Below are 18229 nucleotides of genomic sequence, written 5' to 3'. Positions count from 1 at the left end.
CCCGCCCTTCCCGGGGCGCCCCGGCTCTCCGTGGTCCGTTCCCCGGCGAGGCCGCAGCCTCTCCGTCGCTAGCCTCGGCCCTCGCTCGGTTCTCGGGCCCTTCTCTCACTCTCTTCCCTTCCCGCCGCAGCCGGCAGCATCTCCCGCATCCCGACGCGTGTTTCCCCGGGACCGAGCTGCGAGAGCGGCCGTGACGCCTCAGCGCTTCCGTGATCCGCTGCTGCAGCTGCAGGAAGAAAGAGCTTTTCCGTGGCGTTGCGTGAAGCAGCGAGAGGAACTCGTGCAATATGAAAACGGTACTTTCAGTGTCTTCTTAATGAAGGTGCAGGCTGGCCGTCCTGTCGCTTTCAACAAAGCGGCCTGCTTTGTTAGAGTAACGCTTACCGTGCAGCTAAATGAAAGAGTGCGCTGTGTTAAGAGGAGCTATAAAAGCGCTGGTCTCTTATCTGCTCAGTAAAAATGAGCTTTTGGAATGATGGGATTGCAAAAGTGCACCCTGTCGTTTAGTCAGCATCGCAGTTTCTGCAGTGTGCATCTTCACTATAACGTCGTCTTTATGAGTTCTCTCTTGTGGTGCTTGAACATTTTACCAGGACTTTGTTGTTTCAGGTGGGCGTGGCAGTTACTGTTGTCTGGCAATCCCAGTTGTGAAGCAGTTGCATTTGTGAAAATGTGCAGAGCTCTTTGTGTGACTTTCAAAAAAAATTTTTTTTTTTTTGGTAACATATGTAAAAGGCAGGATATATTTAAATTCTGCAATCCCTCCAGGTTTCTGATGTAGGTAACTTTGCTTCCTGGAGTGCTGCTTGCTGATTGCTTTTGGGCTGGTTGGTAACTGTTGTACCAGGTGCCTCAAATCCTCATGCTTGTTGAGTCTTCTGCTGCAAGTAGACAAGGCAATTAGCATGTCCAGTCTAATTCTCCTAGTTGTTCTGAATTCCTTTAGATTTTGTGTCTTTGTTCATCCATCTGAAACGTTCACTGAGGTACACTTCACTGTTGAAAGTGTGATGAAGGTGCTGTCAAATTCTCTATAGTATTCATATAGAAATACGTGTGGCAAATTCTCAAGCCTGTCTCTCTTTTGCCCGAATATTCCCAAAGCAGAGCTGAAAAAAGGGGTTAAGAAGTTTTTTATTTCCTATTCTTAAAAGTTTTTTTTCTCACTTCATGTTGAAATAACAGAAATAACATTTTGTGTGTTGTTGGTGTGTTTGTTTTTTGTTTTGTTGAAGGATGTCTTACAGAACACCTACCAAAGCTCCCACTTAGGAAATTTTTCCAGTGTAAGAATGTGTAGTGCTCACATTATTATACAAGTTGATGATTGTTCAGTTACTTGCAAGTCCTGAACTAGAATAATTGTGCGCTAAATTTGAACTTTGTCCTAGTTCATATGCTCATTCTCTCGTGATTTATTCTCAGAGGTCTAATCTTACCTCTGCAGTTGTATGTACAAATTCAGGAGTGATAGTGTTATAGAGAATCTGAGCTAATTTACTTCTCTGTCCTTTCAGCATAAGGGAAACGTGATGTTAAGGCTTTCTGAAGCCTTAAAAAAAGTTTTGGTGATTTTGTTGGTGTGCATATAATGAACGGTTTCTTCTTTCAGAGTGTTTGTAAGTTCTGCACTGTTTTCCCAGTTGAAATTTGCTGTTGATAGCCCCTGCTCTCCTTTGAATTTTTGTACATACAACTAGTCCTATGAAGTGAGTGCTGCAGTTACCTTCAGAGTCATCGATCTGTCATTGAATTGTGTTTTTTTTTCCTATCGCATCACATTTATATGTTTGCTCTACATTTCAGTAGCCCACAAAGCATAACTTTCTTTTCTGATCTGACCTTCTTTAGACTCTAAGAGGAAAAAATAATCTTAAAGCTGTTTCATTGGAAATATTTTGTAGCACTTTTGGAAGCTTAAGGATTGGAAAGTTGCAGAGAGCCCAGAACTATTTAAAAGATGATCCAGTTGCAATTCTTGGAAGTATATGACAGTCATATCAAATCAGGAACAAATCAGTACTTTTTGTTGGACTTTTCAAAATCAGATTCCCTTCTGCCTGCTTGTGTTTTTTAAAGTAACTTCCTGATGCTCACAGTAATTCATAAATACTTACTTTGAAAAATACAGCCACATACATACACAGTAGAGTGGGGGAAAAATAAATTTGTAAGTAACAATATCTAAGCTTATAGATGATAATAATAATAAAAATAAACTTTTTTACTGTTTATTCCATGTTATATTTGATGCTTAGATTTAAAAGCTCTCTATAGGGGGAGGAATTGATTGAGGTCTTGGACAGTGATCAGCATCTTGAATTTTAGAGAGTTTGTCAGAAATCTGGGTGTTCTGAAATTTTTCCTGTGTAAAACCTAGTAAACTTTTCAGGTCTACTTTAAGTTACCTTTAAGATGGATCAGTCAGCTAACTAACTTGCTGGGCTTATGTTCTTGTTATTACTAAAATGGTATCTGTGCGTTATTGTCTTGTCTTCAGATGACGGGATCAAACGAGTTCAAACTAAATCAAACTCCAGACGATGGCATTTCATCAGTAAAGTTTAGTCCAAATACATCTCAGTTTCTGCTTGTTTCATCCTGGGACACAACTGTTCGGCTCTATGATGTTCCTGCCAACACCATGAGACTCAAATACCAACATTCAGGAGCTGTCCTTGACTGCGCTTTTTACGTAAGTATGTGAAGTTTTTTTTTTTTAAATTATTATTTTATCGACATACAGTGCCCAAGGTAAATGAGAAATTGTCAGTCCCTGAAATTAAAGGGATAGTGAAATCCTATCCGAAATCTAGGTTTAAAAAAAATAGCTTGCTTTTGCCAATTATTCTTCTTTTAATGAACGTCGTTCTAGTCCTAAATATAGGTATTTCCTGTGAAGGGTGCAGGCACACAAGTAACTTGTTTCTGGTAGAAGTGATAGGCAAAAGTAATTTGAGCTGGTTTGTGCTGTTTCTGCTAAGGCATGGTAAGTTGTGTGCGTGTTTCTTTCAAAGAGTCATACTGGTAGTATATAGCCAGAAATCGTTATTCACAGTAAATGCCCATAGCCAATTATTCTTTTCTTTTTAACCTTCTCATACTGTGCTGTTTTGGAAACATGGCATTGTTCCAAGTGAGCCATTTACCAGACACTTGATTTCTGTATTTTTAATGCACTGGATTTGAAATATGACTGGTTTAAATTTATTGGTGCCACTTTTTTGTTTTGCCTTTTTTTTTTTTTTGATGGAAAGTTTCAACTAGCGTCTTTTTTTTTTTTGCACTGTATTCTGGCATGTCCTCCAGTGACTTGATCTTGATGTGTAACAGGATGTTTTAAGGATCAGTTTAAATTTTTAATTCTGCTTGTGCCTCTTTCACTGAACATTTTGTCACATAGCTAATATTGTACTGTGGAGCAACACAGAGGCTCTCAAATGGTTTCTAGTTTCCAAGTTAGTTTTAGAAAGAATAAACTTCAATTAGGTGGAACTGGCTTAGGTTGATGGCCATTTAAAGATAAGTGTTATGTATTTTGCTGTTACAGAAATAGAAATTATTTGATACGGCCTCTAACTGCTTTTGTTTCTTTGTAGTTTTACTTGTAAATAAAAAAAAAAAATCATATAGCTCAAAGCGCTTTACTTAAACATTTTGCAAAGCTTCTGTCATCTGCCTGTTTAGATCTGGGCTGGAACTTAACCCTTGTCTTAATTCCCATCTTCCCAAAACTCTTGAAAGCAGGTCCTGTGTTATGAGCCTAGGAGATTAAATGTAGAGCAGCCAGGGAAACTTAATGCATGTCATAAGGTGAAATTTTTTGCTTTATAGGATCCTACCCATGCCTGGAGTGGAGGGTTAGATCAGCAATTGAAAATGCACGATTTAAACACGGACCAAGGTAAGCAGATTGAATTCTGTAAGTGGTCTCAACAACTGCTCTAAGCTTCAGATGCATGAGTGGAATATGTTTCAAGTTTTGTAGATGGGGGATATTTGCTTTAAGTAGTAGCCTTTATTGATTTAAGTTGTCGGTGTTAGTGCTCAGCATTCTCCTTTGCTATGCAGCCCTTTCTCATCACCAAGACACTGAACAAGGCAGTATTTCTTACTGTGTAATTGAAGAATGTGCTATAACACCTTTAACAGAAGGGCCGAATCTGTTGCTGCCAAACTGAGAGTTTAAACTTTTCCTGTGATGAATATTCATGGACGTATTTTACATGTGTATTTTTTTTTTTTACTTATTTGAAGGTGAAAATGGAAGGAAAGGAAATAGCTATATATATACTTGTCACAGTGATGATTTAAGGTTCACATCATATGTACCTTTATCCAGCAGAATAACTAGAGGCCCTAATAAGTACCACCTAAAAGCATGGAAGTGTTTGACGGTTTTCCAGAAAGTTTGGTAGATGCTTGTTGTAGGATGCCTTGAACTGGATTTCTGGTGATAATCCTGCTTCTGCCATAGGCTTCTGTGTCTCAATTAGGGGGAATTAGCTAAGCTGAACTCAAACCGAGCATGTTATTTTTCAAAGGTTCGTGGTTTAGATGTATTTAGAATGATCTTTCACATCTATGGCAGAATGTATATAAAGCTTTTGCTTTGTCTCATCGTGGCCTTATGCTACAGTTTTTTCTAACAAAACATTGCTTGACAGTAACAGTTCCAGTGCTTCGTTAGTGCAAACTATGGAGCTAGTTTGTCTTAACTTTTTTGTGTGTGTTTGTATGCGTGTTAAAGAGAAAAGTGAATCTCAGCCTGAGACAAATGTCATCGCTAGAACCAACCAATAGCCAGGGCTCGACAAACTTGTGTATGCAGTAATGTAATGAAAAAGGTCAAATAATTCTGTTATAGATGACCTTCTAGAAGTGCTTATATTAATATTTTTATTAATATGTAATATTAATTTCTTTCTTTTGTCATAATGCTAATATATACAAGCTTAAGTCACTCTCTGTATTGGTGTCTGTGTCAAAGGTGGTGATACCATTTCATACTGAACGCTTCTTTATACCTCTGAAGGTCTTCTCTCTGGCTGCCTAAAATTCTTAACTTCCTTTCATAATCTTAGGAGACATAAGTTTAAATTTAACAGTCCTGATCTTTGCAAAAGTTATGCTTCTGAAGACTGAACTATCCTTAAAGGGACTGCTAGCATATCAATACACCTGTGGGAATGTCAGAAAATCATGTGTTCGTACCGCAGTACTGTGTCCTTTTTTTATTCTTTATTCAACACATTCTGACTGTTTGTAAAGCCAGCAAAGTTGCAATATATTGCATTTTCTTACAGAAAACCTTGTTGGTGCCCATGATGCTCCTATCAGGTGTGTTGAGTATTGCCCAGAAGTGAATGTCATGGTGACTGGAAGCTGGGATCAAACAGTTAAACTGTGGGATCCCAGAACTCCTTGTAATGCAGGAACCTTCTCTCAACCTGAAAAGGTACGTACTGCATGCTGTATTCCAGGTGATATGTTAAATAATAAATGGAATTGAATTTGAAAAGTTACGTTTAATGGTTTTTAAGCTGTGAAAATATTGCATTTAAAAATATTGATATTCAGAATATATTGCAATTTTTAGGTTAAGGCTATGAGCTTTCATCAATAGGAGAGCATAACTTAATTCTCATTGCTTGTGGTGGACCAAATTCTTATAATTGAAAACAAACTTGAGGAAGGAAAACCTAATGAAAACAGCATGTGAAATTCACACACAATCGTTAATAATCCTTGGCTTAATTGTAATATGCACTATCATTTTCCTTAAATGTTAAGACTTTTAGATATATCAGATCCCGGCAGTCATAAGGTCTGATTATTTCAAAATGTGTGTAGAGATAGAGTAAGAGGCCATTTACGATGCCTGAAATAATATTTTGTTTTTTCACTTGTATTAAAAGATTGAACAGAATTGCTTGTACTGTAATTTACCTGTCATTGTACTAATGCCTAGTAAATTCAGACATTCTCCTAATATGAAAATCCTCTGTGCTAATGAGAGACCAAGAGAAATAAGGTAAAATATAATGTCATAAGCTTTCTCTAATGGTTATATGGCGTGTTAATCTTTACACTGCTTACAATGGTGTCATTGAAAGAATTAGAGTAGTAATTTCTGTTTTGTTTTTTTATAGACTTCTAAACACAGACTGGGTTGCTGGATAATTTTACACATGAATTTTTTTTTTGCCTATACCTGTTTTAAATTTCATTTAGCTCTGTCACATTGTATTGTGTCAAGTCATAATTATGAGCCATCATTACATTCCCTATTGCATCTAAATAGCTATTTTGTTACAACATAGCTGAATCTACTTCTGGCAAGACCTTTGCTCAGAATAAAGTAATTGCATTATTTCTTGTTTTGATTTATAGTTGTATGTAGCATGTAAAGAACTGTGATAAATTGCTGACAGAATATCATATAATGGACAGCCACAGTGAATCAAGCTGCTTATTGGTTCAGCAAGGTTCATTATGTCATTTTTTTTTAATACTGCCTTTGATAAATGTGTATACCTACTCAACTGCATGACAATGGTTTCATTTGATTTATGATTGTGTGGTGTAGAAAGAATACTTACTATACAGGTGTGACATCAGTTTGTAAAGAAGATTTAAGATATTTAATGTTCTTCATGCCTTTGTTTCCATACATGTATACAAATACATATAAAATGTTTATTAATATTTTTGGATCAATTTTTACATCAATAACGAAGGGAGATTTGAAAAACTGTCTTGTTAAAGTGTGTGACTACTGTTGGTTCAAAGTTTTCTTGCCCTTTTTATACGCAAGTCAGATTTGGCAATTGGGATCATCAGGGGTTTCAGGCAACTCCTGTGTGAACATTTAAGACATTCCACATCTTAAGACCTCAGTCTTAAGAGGGAGGTTCAATAATCACATTTTAGAACAAGAATGCATGCTGAATGAATGTGGATTGGTTAAAGGAAGTTTTTTATATGTATACACACACATACACCAACTCACATACACATCTGTCTGCTTAGTTATTTATTAGAAATTAACTTTTTGAAAACATAGTTTCTCTGGAAATGTTTATAGCAAATGGAGAGAAAAGTTGTTTTGTCTGATATTTCAGTGCAGTCTTACCAGAACCAGGTAATGTTATTGGGCTTTATCAGAGAACCAGAAAGTGAAACTGGGTGCTTGAATGAAATTCTACAAGGACATGCCAAAAGTAAATTGAAGCCTTCTGGCAGGATACCAGATCTCTTACGCTTTCAATTCTTGATCTGAGGTGTAGACAATATCTGATTCCTATGTATTTAGCTGCATTAGATCACTTTTGAAAAAGCTCATTCCTATAGTTAGCTCTTGTTAGCAGCTCAGTGACAGGACAGCTATAGGTAGCTGGATTCTGTCTTGCTTGTGTATCAACAGCTTGCAATTCATTTGCTAGCACAGAGTTTTTGACTGAACCTTTTTCTTAACCTATTTCCAGATTAACTGCATCCCAAGTAATAGCTGGAAACAGAACGATTTATATGTTGAATGTTTTCATGAGAAATTTGATAAACGAAAATTAGAACCTCTGAGCCAATTTTTGGAGTAGAGTTGAAATTCCAAGCTGTAGTCTTTTTTAATGATGTCAAGCATATTGCTTCCTTCAATTTCACTTAGTTTTATTAAAGTATACGAAGTACTGTGGTTTTTTTTTAAATTATTTCTTGGCAACTTGTTTCCCTTTATTAACATGAACGTCAACTTGAAGTATTCTGTTTAAAAAGAAAAACACGTGATTAGCAGATGGAGGAAAACTGAGAAGAAAAACGTGTTATGTGGTATTGTAAAACTAAACTGCAGGATCATGAATTGATAGTGGGGGAATGCAAGCTGTGCATACCAAGCAAAGATGAATTCCAATGTCCATGCCCTTTTTCCCACCCTGTAACTTTGTATCTGTTTGCCTCTTGCTTTGAAATACCCAATAAGTTTAATGCTTGAAATAATTTTTGAGGAAAACTCGAATAATACTGATTTCCCTTTTGAATGATACAGAAATACTTCTGTACATGTGTAGCATTTAGAACATTGGTAACACCAGCAAAAGGAAGAAATCTCACGTGTGGAAGATTATTTGGATATCGCTGAGATCTGGAGACTGGTAACTGAACAAATGTGCTTGAAATGTAGAATTGCACAAGAGCAAATGCATATTAAATTTGGGGTTTTTTTTACTAAATTAGTTATATGTAGTATGAGACTGCAGTGGGCTTGACTTTTTCAGCTGTGTGCTAGGGTACAAAATTAAGGGTGAGCTTTTAAAATGCTACATCAGTGTCTTATCACTAACCAGCTGCACACCACTGCTGTTTATCCCAAATTTGAGTTATAAATGAAAGCTAAAGGGAATTCTATAGCTATAGACTTTATTGTAGATGTCACCTGTTCTGTTATTGCATATTGCTGACATTTTATTTTGTACAAAGAACAATGGATATCCAGGCTAATAAGTGTTAACTATTGTAATTTTCTTTTTTTTTAAAAGGTCTACACGCTTTCTGTGTCTGGAGATAGACTGATTGTGGGGACGGCAGGTCGGAGAGTGCTGGTGTGGGATTTGCGGAACATGGGTTATGTTCAGCAGCGAAGAGAGTCAAGTCTGAAGTACCAAACCCGCTGTATCAGAGCGTTTCCGAATAAACAGGTATGGGAACCATATCAGTAATTACTTTTCTGCTGAGTATTCTTTAGGAATAATGGTGGTTTATTTTTCAAATTTTCTGCATATTTCATTTTAAAAAATTTCTGGTCTTCAAAGTTTCATAATCAAACTCTGGGAGGGGGAAAAAAATGGTGTTGAGGCTTCTTGTTGCAGGTTAACTCTTTTTAATAGTGCAGCTTAGGAATGTTTGTCACTGACTTAGCAGTGTATTATGTTTTCATTTTTTTGGCAATTTTGTCTCCTTTTTTAAAAATAGCTTGTTTAATGCATCACAATGCTGGCATGTAATTAAAAAAAACCCAAAAAAGGGACCCCACAAAGTTGCAGTAGAAGAGAGGAAGACAGAATTGGTGGTTGCTCAGCAGCATTTATGCATTGTAGCCCTAGGTTCTTCAATAGGCTGTGAACTATAGGGGCAGGATTAAAACTGTATGGATGTCGTTTGTATATTTTTCTGTCTTTTTTTTTAAGTCTTGAGTCTGTGTCACGCACTCAAGAACCCACGATCCATTATCTAGGGGGAACTGCACAATTTAGGTGATCATACAGCTGTTCCGTGTAGGTTAACGTAGCGTATTTGTGGTATTTCTCTTTCTGAAGTAAAGCAAGATGATTAGCTTTTTCTGACAAACTAATCTGGAAGGGAATTTTTCTGTGTACGTAGTGATAGTACAGGAATTGCGAGACCTAGTTACTTGGTCTTGAACTGGCATGAATGCTTTGTCTGTTTTAAGTTCTAGTTATAGTAAAACAAGCTGATCTTCCAGATTGTATTGTGTCAAGGATTTTAAAGAACCTTGCTGTAGCTAGATATCGTTACAGTCCCACTTCTGGAGATCTATTATGGGCTCAACTCAGAAGTTATAATGAAAGCATCTCGGGTTGCTCTAAGTCAGGACTGTAATTAACTGGATAAGTGGACGCCACTTATAATCAAGTTTCACTGAAAAGACTACTTCAACTTGAGTGTTTAGTTGGTAGTATAAAGCTCTGAACTAATTTTAATGTAATTCTGAAACTAAATAGTCCCGTGAGTATCTCTAATATTTCAGATATTTAGGCCCTGGGGGATAGGTGGGTGAATACAAGGGGTTCTTAACACTTTTAACACTTTTTTTCCCCAAATCAACTTGTGTTTGGACCTGCGGGGGTAATTAAAAGTCTCACTTTCAGCTTAAAACTATGGTGCAATGCAGAAAAAAGCTTTCCGAGATATTCTCATTACTTCTTTCTTAGAAGCAGATTTTACTGATGATGCCATGGATCTGTGGTAACAAACAATTTCTGGTTGTACACAATTTAAGACTGTTTACAATTCATTTATTTGAATTTAGAGGGATATAAGATAAATTGTATTGCAATCTCTTTTCCAGTTGTAAACTTCTAAAATGTGTATCTCCAAATTTTTTTTGGCAGGGTTATGTTTTAAGTTCTATTGAAGGTCGTGTTGCAGTGGAATATTTGGATCCAAGTCCAGAAATCCAGAAGAAGAAATACGCATTCAAATGTCACCGTTTGAAGGAAAACAACATTGAGCAGATTTATCCAGTTAATGCTATTTCTTTCCACAATGTCCACAACACGTTTGCTACAGGTAGAGTAGATACTCAATCTTTTGCAACACTTGCATCAATTCCTTTACTCTTGATTTAAACAGGTCAGCTTTTACTTCATGTGCCCTTACTTTTTAAGCATTTAAATCGTATTTCTTGCAATGAGCAGGGTTTTTAAATTATTTGATGCAGTGAGCGTTAATTGCTTTAACAGGGATTTTGGGAAATACTCAATGTGCTCTTTACTGAATTATGCAACTCTATAACCCTGTGTTTTTACTGACGAAGTAATTCCAGGTAACTTTCTCTCTTCCTTTTTTTTTTTCCCCTTTGCTGTATCTTTTCAGTCTTACTGTTCTCCCAATTATAATTTACAAACTGTTATTAAAAATTAATTTTCAGGAGGTTCTGATGGATTTGTAAATATTTGGGATCCATTTAATAAAAAGCGGCTGTGTCAGTTCCATCGGTATCCCACAAGCATAGCATCACTTGCCTTCAGCAATGATGGAACTACCCTTGCAATAGCTTCTTCATATATGTATGAAATGGATGACATTGAACATCCTGAAGATGGTATCTATATTCGCCAAGTGACAGATGCAGAAACAAAACCGAAGTGAGTATGCTTCACCTGTATTTGAGACTTTCTGAGCATTCATCCCAAGATTTATTAATTTTCCTAAATTCATGAATAGCATTATTGATGCAAGTAGATAGCGCAGCTTGACAGTAGGGTTGGTTTTGATTTTATCTTGTTCGCCCAAGCTTTCAATATCCGTAGGTTGATAGACGTCTGATGGATAAAATTGTGCCTAGTTGTTTAGTAGGAGAAGGATGTCAAACTCTTATCCTTTTTGAATGGGTGCTATTATATGAAGCGGTGGAGTTACTGCTACCTCATTGCTTCAAGAATTAAGTGAAGAATTCAAGAATAATTTGAGTAAATGTTACTGTGTTTGGATATTTAAAACTTTTAATTAATGAAATCTTTACGCACTGAGTATGCACCCAGCTGTCACAGTCAGAAGTGAATCTAGATACTGTTCCAGGAAGGTTGTGTAAAATCAAGGAAAAGCTTTCACAGTTAGCATGTATTGGAGTTCGCTGCAGCCGTCTGACATGCTTTTCTATCATTGTTGCTGTCAAAATGGGGCAAACTGATTGATGGAGGTAAAAGATTTCTGTTAAGCTTGCTTTGGCATGAATGTTACATAGAAAAATTGCTGTCACAGTGGAGAACTGCACTACTCTTTATTATGCTAGCACAGAAGCAGTTGTTTTTATTTTCAAATTCTTGTGGTTTGTCATTGCTATTTTTTTTTTTCTTCCAGTACTCAAACTGTCTTACACTTTATCTGGTTGTCTCCATTATTTATTATCTAAGTAGCTACGTAAATAGACACACATAAGTGATCAAAGTTCTTGAGTTTAAAACCTCAAGACCTTCCCCCCTCCTCCCTCCTTAAGTGACTTGTATATTGCTTTGGAGCAGCCATTTTATCGCTGTGGAGATGTGAGGTGGAAGTTACAGAAGAGTAAATACACTATCTCTCACTTGCAGATGTTCGTTTTAAAATAATTTTGATACTCATGGAAAAATAAAACCAGAACTATTTCAGTATTTATTTCTGGGGCTTCCTCAATTAAAAAAAAATAAATCCAAAGATAGTGATTCAAATTTATTTTTAAAATTAGGTTGTACTTGTTACATACATTTGGGAGGGCTTAAAAAAAGGTGATAAAAGAATACTTGCTGCTGTTGGTCTTGTAATAGTAAAAGTTGCTTTAAGCTATTTTTGTTCATTGCTAGTTATGGTTGCTAATTCTGTAGATGCTTCATTCTGCCGTATGAGGAGGTTAATCTACAATTAAACAATATTTCCTCTTGGCCCTCCATTATTTTCTGAAACAGATGGTTCATCATTTCCTGGGCTGTTAAACACAGCAAGGTTAAGGTTAGACTCTTGGGAATCAGCTAGTTTTGAATCTTATTAGGCTGTAGAAGGAAAACTAATAAGAATACTGCTTAATATCATTTTGTGACTGTAAACAATTATTTATTAGCAAACAATTGATCCCAGAAGAGCAAATTGTTTGAGTCAGTAATGAGCTGAGAAAAGACAGAGCATATCTGTGTATTTGGAAAATAATTGTAACGTAATTGCAATGCATTTAGACAGGCATCTTTTTGGACCTGTTTCTATCTTTAAATGAATTTCTGAAAACATTAACAAGGTTTATATGCTTTTCTGACATTTACAAGTTGCTTGTGCCAACCTTAGGGCACTAAGAATGATGTGTGTATTTTAATGTTACAGTAGTGTGAGTCATCTCTGGTTTATTCTAGAAGTAAGCTACTTAGGTCAGAAGACTAATAGTTGTTTCATAGTGATCTTTTTGCATATTAATTTGAATCACTTAGCATTTCTGCATGATGTGTTTTTAAATTCATCAAGATGGTGCTGTATTATATAAAGAAAACTTGGCGAGATCAGCTTTTTGATCACTAAATTATGTATTGTATCATGATACAAGTGAAAGTGGTCTTTCTACACGTTTCTGCTTTTATAGAATGTCGAATGTTTTACCTGCTTATGATTACTCTAAATGTTGCTTGCTGAAATACAGTTTATTTATTTCAGGTCTACTTAGACTTCTGGTGATACTTCTTCTCTGCAAGAGGTGCCCACCTGCTCCTAACAAGTCTAAACTAAAACAGTAGAAGTGAGAAGAACAAACTTTGTACTGATGTTGTTTTTAACTAAGAAATACTTGTTTGTGTATTGTAGTACATCTTAATCTGTCATTACTTGCCTGCTTATAATATTAGTGAAACTGTTTTCTTTATCTGCTGTCTGTAGCTAAATTAGTTCAGTCCTGTAGGCAACTTTGCATATACCTTTATAAAAACTTAGCACATTTTGTAGTATATAATTATGAAAACTTTCAGTGGTCTCATAATTGTTCAATAAATATCCATAGGTATTTTGAAAATAAATACTTTGTGTAACAACCTTTACTGTTTGTGAAACAAACGTTAAGACCAAACCTTTAAGTTGCAAGAATTCTTGAGTTCTAGATCTTCCTGACGGAAAATTTCTGATCCTTTTGTCTTTTTCCAGTGAGATGAACTGGGAATTCCTTCATTACCTGGGGATGTTGGCTCTCCAGGCAATGTTTTCACAGGGCTACAAAAGCCTAAAGTTGTATTAGGTGGGCTTGTTTATCTCTGACTTGAATGTTAATTGGAGAATCATTAACTGTTTCTGGAGGAAAGAACTTGAACACATGGTACTTGGGTTTCTTTCAAATACTGCATAAAAGCTTAAAATTAATGATGCTTGGGAAGAATTGAGGGTAGAGGGGAGCAAATGTAGAGTTTCAGCCTACAGCTGAGTGGTCTGTTCCAGGTCTGCAGATCTGACCTGGTAGCCCAGGGTTTATGGAGTAACACAAGTGGAACTGTAGAAAAGAGGAATCTCCCCACAATGGAGATGTCATTCTGGCCACAAAACCCCATGAAAATATGCTGTTCCTCTGAATGTCTTGCTTGCCTTATTGTCAGTTGGTAAGAAGTCTAATCTGTAATCAAATTTTGTATCAGCCTCTTTAGAGCAGGGGGTGGGTGTGAGGAGATGCTTGAACTTGGACAAATTAAAAATTTCTTAGGATAGTAGTATTAGAAAAAACAACTTAAATGCTGTGTGTTTGTTTTTTCTAAGCAGGAATGTAGATCTGATCAAGAACCTAACCTGCAAATCCATCTTCTGCTAAAAAGAATATATTCAATATTGCACATTCCTGTTATTATTGTGGAAATAAAGTTAAATGCTTTCTGATTAGTACCACCAATAAAAGCTATCTCGTCCAACTCTGCAGAACAGACTGTCAGACTGCTCTCTTAATAGTAGCTTGTATCAGGTGTTTGGGAAGTACTTAAGCATTAAGTATTCACTTTGTAGTGAACAGTAAGGAGGGACAGAACAAAACTGAGGCTTATCAAAGATGATTAAGGTGTGGGTATTTTGGAGTGGTGATTGGATTCATACTTTACTTCCAACTTTTTCTCTTCTGAGTTATCAGTGCCTGCATAGCCAGTGGGAGTACTTTATTACCTTTAAGAGAACAAACTTGCTGACAACAGAAATAGTAACCGATCGTTGCAAAGAAGGTGGTGATGGAGAGGAAGCTGGGCTCTGTGTGTGCAGAAAGCTAACAAGCTTGAGCTGTTACTAGGTGGGCATAGTAAATGAGTTATGTGGAATATTTTATAGTTTGTCATGAGCTAGATATGGATTCTGTGATAGTATAAACTGTTTTTGATAGGTTTGAAAAAAAAAAATCTTCCTGAATTAAATATGAATAATGCCCTCAGTAGCATCCTGCCTCTATTCTGATAGATGTGTACCATCCCTATTTCTTCCAATTTTAATTGGCTTTTTTTTGCATTGAGGGTACATGACTTGGTGATGATGGGCAAAGGTTGAAGGTTTGCTGTCACTTTAGGATGTGATGACACCTTGGTGTTTGTTTTTTTTATTTTTGTTTGTTTAAGGAATGCATTGATACATAGAGTCTGGGGCCTAACCATGGGAACCAAAGGTTTCTGCAAGAATGACTAGAGAAGAAGTAGTAAGCAAAATTCCTAGTTTGGGGGATAACTGTAGGCTGAAACAGCAGACTTTGCGTTGAAAACAGTCAAGTGTTCCAGGTTCCTATGCCACAATGTGCGTGTGTGCAGGTATAAATACATATGTATCTGCAAAACAAACGTGCAATATCTGTTGTTTCTCCATCTCTTCTCAGCTGAGAGTGTATGATATTACAAAACACAGGACTGAGCCCACAAATAAATTGTGGTTACCTGAAAGCACAACAATGATCCTGCTTGTGGAGAAGAGAGACCTTGAAGTGAGGATGGGACCAAATAAATAATGTGTGAAGGCAGAAATAGGCTGTGCCGAATGAAAAGGTGGCTTAGTGATGATGTGGAGAAAGGAACATGTGAAATGGAGAGAGGATAGTGTGGGGAGTTACAGGGGTAGAACTGTGGGGAACAAAGTGAAATAAGCTGGAGAACGTAGGGGGAAAACAAAGAAAGAATTGCGGGAATTCCAAATAGTTTGGTTAACAAAGACACATAACATAACCTGGAAACGATGCCACCTGTGCAACTTTTCATTGGTAAGTATCCAGGGAAAAAACCTGTTAATGTTTGATGTACTGATATCTGCATGCTTCAGTGGGCAAAGTTAGCCCAAGATACATAGGAGGAAATGGATGGACTTACTAGTTCCATTTTGGCTTAAAAATGGTAGGAAAATTCCTTGTGATGTGTTGGTGTTTTATGTAAATGCTTGAAACAAACAAAAGTCTGTAGAAAATAGTGAGACAACCAGGCATAACCGAGAAGAGAAATGTTAGCTGGTCAGGGCTACAGCTGTGTCCCTATGTTAGGTACAGATATGTGCGGATGGAATACAGCTATTTCTTTTACAAGATTAATCTTCCTTTTATTAGCTCTCTTCTAGAAATGCAGGTCAAGGCAGAGGTTCATAAGCTGGAGAAATCACGAAACAAGCCTTTTCTGACCTATATAACAAGCAGCCGAACAAAGAGGATATACTGACTCTTGATCAGAGGAATTGAGATCAAAAAAGCTCCTTAAGTCATTGCTTTTTGGATGGTGTTGAGGGCCATACAGAAAACATGGAGTCATAGCCGTCATTCTAATAGAGTCATCAATCACTGTTGACTGCTTTCAGGAAAAAAATACCACGGGTTGTCTCTCCCAAGAGCCTCATAACACTGTGGTATTAGAAGCCAAGTGGCATCTGTGCCCTGAATGTTACAAAAGCATGCTGGTAAGTGTACTTTTTTCTGTTGGCCAGTACTTCAAGATAATCAATGTATGGTTACCACATACAGGTCTGGAGCTGTGCTGCATCTCGGACGTGATGTTTTGTGCTGCTGCTGCTATTATAATAAATATATATTAAAAAAAAGTGTCCTTTAGGTGGGTGTTTTCGCAAGCAAAACCAGTTCCTGCTCTGAGCTCAAAGCTGAACTCTGAGCCCCAAACACAAAGGCTTAAGTGACGCCTTTGAGAATGACATTTACAAAGCTGCGTAGGTATTGCTAGCTCCACCTTCCTTAACTGTCTCACACTTTTGTAAGTGTCTAGTAGGTTTTACTGCCTTGAAAATTAAGGATTTTCTGTAGTTGGAGTCATGTAGTCACCAAGTTCAGCCGTAATTCAGCTGGTGCATCGGTTAAGATAGATGCCCAAAAGCTGGGCGTTTCTACTATTGGATACTCTTGCAAATGTTGGCCTAAATGACGCATCCACCATCAGTGATTGGTATTAGTGGTCTGGAGCAGAACCTATTTCTTTTGACTAGCAGACATCTGTTCTGGTGATTACACCATTAGCTGCTTTTATGTTGTTTAGTATAATCATAACCACAAGGCTAGTAATTTTTTAGTCAATATGCAACTGATATAACTTCTAGTCCTCCAGCAACCTGACATTTGCTCTGAAACGTGTCAGGCTTCTTTGTTCAAAATAGTATTTAACTGATACTTTGTAATACATTTAGATACCTAGTATTTAGAAATGAAAAGTCAAATATAGGACCCGCCTAGATATTCTTATGACTGGCATGCTAAAGGCACTTCCTGTGAAATATGTCTTATTTCATAAGGCTATATGTGTGGCACTTCTTGACTATATCATACATTTTCTTATAGCATGAAAAGATATGAATGTGCTAACGCATGATAGCAACACGGGGGATGTAATAGGTCTTCAGTCTCCTGTGATTACCTGCAAAGTGGAAGGGAATAAACTGTTCTCCATGTCCACTGGGACTGGGAGGAGGCATAATGAGCTTAAATTACAGCAGAGATTAGTGTAGACATTAGGAAAAACTTTCTAAGTGTAAGAATGGTTAAGCCCAGGAATAAATTGCCTGGAGAAGCTGTAGTGTCTCCATCTGTGGAATTTCTCAAGCACAGGTTAGACAAGCATCTGCCAGGAATGGTGTGGCTTTAACTGGTTCCATCTTTGGGCAGGAAAGATCAGCTAGTACTGATGGCACTTGTGGTTGTTACACTGCTAAATTTGTCTCTGATCGTGCATTCACCTGGCATTGCTCCTGTTAGAGCAAACTAGTATTCTTTGTAACTGAGGCAGGGATTCCTATTTATTTAAAAATTTTAAATTCCTAGGCTTTTATTTTCCTCCATGGCCCACACCACCATTAACAGGCAAACTCATTTCAGCTTTGAATCTGTCTGTGCTTACCCTGTCAGTGTGACCTGGTGCACCAGAGCTGGTGGGTACTGGGGAGCTCCACCTGGGAGAAAGCTCTGCAGAACTGTCCTGTTAAATAAGACCACAATACTTAAATTCAATGTATGTACTAATTTTGTAGGCATTTCTGATTTTTTGTAAGGTTAATAAAGCAGAGTAGCTGATTCTTATTGGCTATATAAATACTTTGTTTACACCAGTCTTACAATAACTATGGTTTAAGCTTGCAGCTAGCTTCACTGTCGGCTGGCACTAAACAACTCTTGTACCAGTGTGGCATGTAGTTGTGTATTTTAATCAATTCTGCACTTACAGAGACCCACTATATTCTCCTTTGGTAAAAACAGAGCCAAGGTAGCATCAAGTAAAAACAAAGCAATAAATTTATTCACTTGTGCCAAAGAGTTCCTAATAATTAAATTAAACTAGGCAAGGGTTGCTTTTCCCTGCTTGTGTTTGCTGCAAATCTCCACTGTTTTGCAGCGACAACAATGCAACAAAGACAACAATTGCCTTATTCTTAGTGCTGCACAGATGCATTGTAAGAAATGGTTATGGCTTGAGAATTTGTTCCCTAAATAGACAAGACAGCCAAAGGTTGAGAGAGAAGAAATATTCTCATTCCACAGATGTCAACAAAGGCATGG

The 18229-nt window shown here is 37.0% G+C and overlaps 1 protein-coding gene across 3 annotated transcripts; it reads left to right on the top strand.

Moving 5' to 3' along the window:
• The first annotated feature begins 81 nt into the window (after window positions 1-81).
• Window positions 82-15303, top strand: BUB3 (BUB3 mitotic checkpoint protein). 3 transcript variants are annotated; one of them, XR_775294.1, is made up of 9 exons: window positions 82-296; window positions 2501-2695; window positions 3835-3904; window positions 5307-5458; window positions 8535-8693; window positions 10128-10305; window positions 10667-10883; window positions 12910-14503; window positions 15074-15303. XR_775294.1 is itself a non-coding variant. In XM_010581994.1 (8 exons), the coding sequence occupies exons 1-8, from the start codon at window positions 288-290 to the stop codon at window positions 12917-12919; spliced, it is 990 nt and encodes a 329-aa protein (XP_010580296.1). In that variant the 5' UTR covers window positions 82-287; the 3' UTR covers window positions 12920-14853. The 3 variants fall into 3 exon arrangements, 2 of the variants coding, with proteins under 2 accessions (XP_010580296.1, XP_010580297.1); XM_010581994.1 differs by lacking the exon at window positions 15074-15303 and having other exon boundaries at window positions 12910-14853; XM_010581995.1 differs by lacking the exons at window positions 12910-14503; window positions 15074-15303 and having other exon boundaries at window positions 10667-10887.
• Window positions 15304-18229: the final 2926 nt, after the last annotated feature.

This window comes from Haliaeetus leucocephalus, unplaced genomic scaffold, assembly GCF_000737465.1.
Source record: "Haliaeetus leucocephalus isolate CR32 unplaced genomic scaffold, Haliaeetus_leucocephalus-4.0 Scaffold830, whole genome shotgun sequence".
NCBI lineage: Eukaryota > Metazoa > Chordata > Aves > Accipitriformes > Accipitridae > Haliaeetus > Haliaeetus leucocephalus.
This window is presented reverse-complemented; position numbering and strand designations above follow the sequence as displayed.

Bases quoted from the DNA above. Each gene is read 5' to 3' on its own strand.
- BUB3 (XM_010581994.1), top strand. The intron at 5,459-8,534 runs GTACGTACTGCA...TTTTTTTAAAAG, and splicing joins CCTTCTCTCAACCTGAAAAG to GTCTACACGCTTTCTGTGTC. The intron at 8,694-10,127 runs GTATGGGAACCA...TTTTTTTGGCAG, and splicing joins GAGCGTTTCCGAATAAACAG to GGTTATGTTTTAAGTTCTAT.